The sequence below is a fragment of the Echinops telfairi genome, unplaced genomic scaffold (genome assembly GCF_000313985.2).
Source record: "Echinops telfairi isolate 266 unplaced genomic scaffold, ASM31398v2 ScPeMD7_27;HRSCAF=92, whole genome shotgun sequence".
NCBI classification, from domain to species: domain Eukaryota; kingdom Metazoa; phylum Chordata; class Mammalia; order Afrosoricida; family Tenrecidae; genus Echinops; species Echinops telfairi.
This window is the reverse complement of record NW_022103924.1, coordinates 1,158,022-1,165,118: the sequence shown is the minus strand read 5'-3', so window position 1 is coordinate 1,165,118 and position 7,097 is coordinate 1,158,022. Positions and strand designations below refer to the sequence as shown.

General features: G+C 40.2%; 1 protein-coding gene across 1 annotated transcript in view; it reads right to left on the bottom strand.

Moving 5' to 3' along the window:
- The window catches only part of CDC14B (cell division cycle 14B), an 81,491-nt gene extending 78,616 nt beyond the window's left edge, over window positions 1-2,875 (bottom strand). Inside the window, exons 1-3 of the mRNA XM_045289425.1 lie at window positions 2,643-2,875; window positions 1,579-1,698; window positions 651-726 (exon numbers count right to left, since the gene is read on the bottom strand). Coding sequence (XP_045145360.1) covers window positions 651-726; window positions 1,579-1,698; window positions 2,643-2,875 — 429 coding nt within the window. The remainder of the gene's footprint in view (window positions 1-650; window positions 727-1,578; window positions 1,699-2,642) is intronic.
- Between the last annotated feature and the right edge of the window lie 4,222 nt (window positions 2,876-7,097).

Here is a 7,097-nt window from a genome sequence, read left to right as displayed (position 1 = left end):
AAAAAAAAAAGCACCTACTCCCAAATTAATTTTTATAGCGACTAATTTGAAACTGCTTAGAATACATAACTACTTCATATTGGGCATGGCCAATAATTTAATTTTTTTCTTTTTTTTCACAAATGAATGCGGTCTAAATTGTAACACAGAAATATCCTTTCACAACTCTCAGTGACAGCACCTTACAGATAGTGGTTTGCCCTTGTTTTTCTTGCTCCTTAGTGATATGAACAAAGGGTCATGGTAAAAAGTCATGAAAGTTTCAAGATCAAAGTAGCGGCGCCGTTTTTCTTGTTAGTTTGCGAGGCAGCACTCTATCGAGGGTGAAGGTAAGAACAATGACCAAATCAAAGGATGAGTTCCAATAGGCAGGTTTCAGTTTCATTAGGTCACATAGTAATAGATCTGCTGGATTATCCAATTTCCATGCTGGATATTTTGAGTATTTTCATTATCACCAACCTAAATGGCCACACTTAACTTGTCCAATCAAAACTCTGGGGAAACAAATAAATTTATACACTATAACTTTATAAAACAAAACAAAACCCCAAACCATATATATCCTAAACACAACTGCACTGAAAACTAATGACCACACCAAGAAGGATTACTTAAGGCAAATCTTAAGTGGGAAAAAAAAAGATTACCTTTAATTTCTTATTTATCTTGCAACAATATCTGTAAACCATGGCCAGATTGAGTGGTCCAAAATCTGCGTAGAAGCTTTAAAAATGAAAAACAAAAATGCATATGTATATTCTAGGTGCTTTAAATATAAATGCTTTTGTGGGCTACAGGTCAAATTAAGATAAGTACATACCAAATTATTATCAGTCATAAAGCATAAAGGTATTGCCTGATTCATAGAAAATGCTATTCAGGCAAACTGCTATAAAATATAATTAGTTAAATTCATGATTTAATATAAAATGAAAATACCTTCAAAATAAAAAAACTGCGGGGTTTTTTTTACATATTTTTCCATTGTAAAAAAAAGACAAAAAAACATGATCTTACTTTAGTAAGGTAGTCTAGATTTCGTTTGCAGTGCAAACTATTAGAATGTCAAACAAACATGCTACAATTTAAGGAGGTTCTTGCATTTCAATATTTTTCTCTTAAGGATATATTTTATTACCAGGAATTTAAAAAAAATAGTATCCTGCAATTTTCAACTAACAAATTTGTAATTTTCCAAGTCTATCCTATTTATAAAACATTACCTCTAGTCTTCAAAATATAGAGTACTCAACAGAAACAAGGGTGAAAGGAGATAGCAGACAGGGTAAGATATGAAAACAATAATAATTTAGTTTATCAAGGGGTTATGAGGGTAGGAGGGTGCGGGAGGGAGGGAAAAAAGAGGAGCTGATACCAAGGGCTCAAGTAGAAAGAAAATGTTTTGGAAATGATGATGGCAATATATGTACAAATGTGCTTGATACAATGGATGTATCGATTGTTATAAGAGCTGTAAGAGCCCCCAATAAAATGATTTATTAAATTTTTTTAAAAGAAAAAGTCCAGGAAAAAAAAAAGAGTACTCAATCTTTAGAAAAGCAAGTTAATACTTACTTCTCATATTCAAGTTCGTTATCTACGCAGAAATAATGTAGATTTGATGCACTCTTTGGTCTACTGTAGAGAATGGCAAAACAAAGGCGATCTGAAATGGAAAAATTGTAATGTTCCTTCCTTCACTTTATTAAAAGAAAAGCATTTAATATATCATGATGCAACTCTTTTCAGATTAACTCAGTTTTATTTGTAGGTGGGGGAGGGATGGATAATTTAAAAATATTCCGGTGGTTAATAATAAGTATGAAAAAATTATTTAAAGAAATAATTGCCTTTAACTATAAATTTCAATGACTTTTCAAGTAACCAATATGGTTTGTTTTATGGAGGAACCCCTCATCATAAAATGTTAGTTTCCCTGGAGTAGGAAATTTTTGCAAATGAGAGCATGTATTATATGGGCTAATCATCAACCTTAAATTAAGCTTATGGTTTTTGCTATTATGTGTATTCAAACTCATCCTGAAGCCAAATCAAAGAAAAATTATATTCCTAAAATTGCTAATTGCTCCAACATCAACATTTACAGAACATCAACAAACCATGGTGAAACTGTTCCTAGGGATCACTACTTCCTTTGTGATTCATAATCACTATTTTTGTTTTAATAGTCAGCGTCAAGAAGGAGAGTTTCTAAGCGATGAGATGATCGTGCGCTCAGGACTGTGGTCTGGCAACAAGTAACCAGGATGGTAGTGGGTAGTAACGCTCGGAAGCTCCACCCTTCTTCCCTAAAAAGAGTTGTCAAAAATTTTATCCACAAAATGCCGTCATCCGCAATAGTTAGCAGTCATACTAGTAGAGCTAGAATACCTTACACTTAATTTTGCCTCATAAAAATACAAGCAAACACAGACACACATAATGTGAGGAGTAAAAAGCAAGAATGGACACAAGCGGCATCCTTTCTCTGCAAAGTAATTTAAAACAAAAAATGTTTTGTCTGTCATTCAAGTCACGAGGTACTCATTTCCTAGCAAATTCAAGGAGAATTTCTGCAACCACAAACACTCAAACGGATGACGGGGCTAGTGCGTCCCCTGCTTTGAATGACCTCTGACCCCGTGCCCAGGGGCGAGGGTTGTTCGCGCTCCTCAGTGGACGTGAGGACACCGCGGCCTGGGGGTCGCGCGCCCCCGGAGCCCCCGCCCGCCCCACAGAGGCGGAAAGCACCTCCACGCCTGCGCCCGGGCTTCCGCGGCCCGGCGCCCTTGAAACAGGGTGCGGGGGCGCCCCGGGCCTCACCTTGAATCACGTCCACCAGCAGCCGGCTCCCCGGGACCTCCCGGCTCATGACGGCGCCGGTCGCGAAGGCCGGGCCAGCTGCTGGGAGCGGCGCGGCCGCGGCCACACCCCCGAAAGTTCACGAGACAAAGTTTAAAGGGCTGCGCCCGGCCCGCGACGACGCCCCTCAGCCCTGACTACCGCCGGCATGCCACTGACGCAGCCGGTTAGAACAGACCGGGGGGCCGACACCGGAAGTCCCAAACTTCTCCAAACAGCCCCTGACGGGAGCAGCACGAAAAGAGCACGGGCTGGGAAACCCCCCAAAGCGCTTCGAGCCTCTGCCTGCCTGCCCTTCGGGGACGCGGCGCCACCAGCAGCCTCGCCCCCAAACTGTCCGCAGTGTCGGACGTCCAGCCAGCGCGTCGGAGCGGCGGACAGGGGAGTTGGACCAGAAAGCATCCTGGAAACCTCGTTCCAGTGAGGGGCCGGATGCGAACCCGCGGGAGCCCGCCGGCGGCCTTGGGCACCGCGCCCCTCCCCACGGCCCTCGAGCGGCCCTCACGTTAGCAGCCACCAGGGGGCGCTGCAGCCGTGGCGACGTCCGCCGAGCCGGGCGGCGGCCCCCTGCTCCCGCCCAGAAGCGCCAGACGGCCGGGCGCAGCGAAGCGTCGGGAGCGGGCGACCTGCATCTTCAGGCACCAAGAGCCACCTCTCGGCGCGGCCCCCAGGTGAAGATCGTCTGGGGTCAGCCGTTGAATCGGATATTTTCCAAATTGCTCACAATTTAAAGGTAAGCGTAAAGCCGAGATGATTCCTTTAAAAAGAACTCTATTCTTAAAACTATAAAAATTCTGGTACAATATGTAAGTATTTTAATTCCTAAGAAGTGTATGAGCCCCCAATAAAATCATTTAAAAAATGTTTATAATCTACATAGAAAAATACCGTAACTCTTAATTTTGCTCCATACAATAGAGTGCTAGGATTGTGGTGTTCATTCATTCCCTCCTTTATATTTTTAAGTTTCCTACAGAAAGGTGTCACTTCTGAAAATCCATTAAAATTTTTCGGTGACACTCCATTCAAGCCAAAAAGCCATTACCTTTCCCACTTTCTTTATAATCTCAGAAAAACCAGAGCAAGCCTACTGTTGTCCAGTCAACTCCAGTTCACAGAGACTCTAGGCACAGCAGAGCTGCCCGTTCCCATGGTTTCTGAGCCTGTAAACCGTCCGTAAGGGGAGGCTGGGAGCCGCATATTTCTCCAGAGAGGCACTGGGGGAGTTATGGCTCACCTTCCCCACGGTAGTGTAAAATGGTCACAGAGGCGACTGAAACTGCATGTGGTGTATGCAGGAACTCTTTGTCCTTGCATTGCGCCTTTTGTGTAAATTTTTTTAAAAAATTAAAAACTGGGAGAAAATACCTGTAACTTATTTAACACCACTGTAACCAAATGAGCATGGCTAACCAGTGATGTTATTTATGTAACCCTGATGCTGATGTGTATGCTGGGGGCATGGAGGGAGAACTCCTTTAAATAATTTTTTTTTCTTCTTAATGTAAGCAATTCAATAGAAAAATAAAGTACAAAAAAGGTAAGTCATTGAAAAATACAGGTGACCATAAAACATTTAAGATGTTTAGCCTAATTAGTAGTTAGGAAAATGAAAAATAAGAGCATTTCATTTCACATGACCAAAATTTTAGAATATTGATCAATTATGAAAACACTGAAGAAATTGCTAATTTTATACAAAGAAGACGGGATAGAGGCCCTCAGGTAGTCTGTCAGTAATTATTATGTACAAACCCTTTTACCCAGCCCAAATCCCTTCTTAATATTTAACTAAGAGAAATACAGACACTAAAGCACTGCCAGGGACGCTAAGAAACATTTGAAACACTGTTTACTATAGTACTGTCTGCAGTAAAATTAACAGAAATCACAATAGTCATCAATAAAATAATTACAAAATTAATAATTATATAATCACTGATAGTCATTATGTGGTACATGGATAGAAAATATTTCTACTGTAGTTGAATGTAAAATAAATACAACAGATATATGTGAAAAAAGATAAAACAAAGCTAGAACATATTTCTACAGGTAAATTTATATGTATGAAAATAAATTTAAAAACAACTGTAAGAATATGCCCACCAAGCTATTAATAATAGTGGTTACCTATTCGGATCTCAAAAAAAAATCACTGCCATGGAATTAATTATGACTCACAGCAATCTTATGAGGACAAAATAGAACTGCCTCTTGAGTTTCTGAGAATTTAAATCTTTTCAGAAATTTACAGCCTCGTATTTCTCCAAAGGAACAACTGATGAGTTTGAACCTTTGACTTTGTGGGTAACAGCCCAATGCGTAGCCCAGTACACCACCAGAGTGAGCTCCTAATCTATTGGGTAGGAAAGGAAACTTACTTTATTGGTGGTTACTTGGGTATTTCATTATAGTTGAAAATAAAAGAAAATGTCACCAGGAGGTCCTCTAGCTGGTGAGCAGGCATGTCTTACATACATCCCCCTCCACCCCCCAACCTCAGTGTGCCACTTGCCAGTTAAGTGGAGTGGAACAAACAGTTTCTTCAATCTAGGGCCTTTTTAATCAGAACAAGACTGATATTCCCCATGAAGACTGGATGGCTGTTAATTTACTTCAAATGACATACACAGCACATATAAAATGTGCACATTTTTCATCTGGAAGAGAGATGGATTGCTGTTATTAAAGCAAGAAAATGAAATTCCAGAGGCGATAATGTAGTTTCTCTGTTATCTACTTTTCTGGAGAATATATCATTTAAGTTCTAAATGCTCAAAATAAGTGGAAGGGGGTGGGGGTACTGGCAAATTTAGTAATTGTTAATATAATGGTTGTTAGAAAAGGACTCTGAATGGTGATGTTTAGTGATGTTAGACAGCCCATGTTTTAAAGACAGTCTACATTTCACAGATACTCCCCACCCTTGCATGAATGGGTTATATTATAATATTGTATGCAGCATATCGAGAGAGTGTTTGAGACTGAATTCTAGATACTTGCCCTGACCTCTCCTCCACAGAGGAGCTGAGTGATGTCAACTAAAAGGGTAAGAAAATTCTGTACCTCAACTGCTGTCATGTATGTGGCAAGTGAGCCTTTCATAAAAGAAGTAGTCAAGGTGTCAATGTGAATCTTAAAGGACAGGAGTATCAACTGTTTCATACCTATTTGCTATGTTTGCTTAATAAATGACAGGTTTTTGGGGGGGAGGGTTCCCTTTAGTCTAGCTTTCATTCAATTTGATAGCAAGATTGAAGGGAAATAGCTAATCTAGACCTACATATCAGAAAGTACTAAAAACAGTGCATGACCACATTGGCTCATACTGATCCATTTCTATCAGAATGTCCTTTTAACGAAGTGCCCAGGTGTCATAAACGACTACTGTCCCAAAGGCACCTGAGAAGGGCAGGGCCAGTGATCTGCTTCTGAAAGGTCACTGACTTGAAAACTCTATGGAGAAATAAGAAAAGTCTGTCCTTCCTAAGATTTCTGGAAAATTTTTGGTCCACAGTCACAGAAGTCAGAATCTAGACCCATAGGGAGGAGAAATCCTAAGGAATTAAGTGAAAGCAGCACTTGTCAGTAAGCAAATATTGTACTACACTCAAAAACTGAGAACCTAATTTTTCTACTTATTAAATATTTCAAAGGGAATAAAAAATAGTTTGTCTTACTTTAAATTTCTTGACAGTGATGGAAACTTACTTATGAATTCTTACACATAATGTACTTTCTATGATATTAATAATACTTACAGTCATATTTAGGACAAAGCACAACTCTAGGCAACCAGACATAGCTAAGTAATTTTTCCCATCAGGGAGATAAGAGAATTTAACATATCAGGGAGTTTAGAAGCATTATTATAATCTAGCTATGGTTGGGGGTGGGAAGACACAGGAGAAAGCATTAAGACCACCCATAAGGAGCCCTTGTACTACTCACGGAGTTGCTAACTACAAGGTCAGCAGTTTCAACCCACCAGCTACTCTAAGGGAGACAGACAGGCTCTCTGCTCTCATAAAGATTTATAGCCTCAGGAACCCTGTACACGGTGCCTTTAAATTGGAATCAATTCGATGACAAGTGGGTATGAAGTAAAATAAAGGAGGCATCAGCAAAAATTTACCTATATCTTAATTTAGAAAAGATATAGGCATAGCCTGTAAGCACATGAAGCGAGCCCTGACGCTTTGTGAGGTTAAATGCTGGGCTGCTAACCG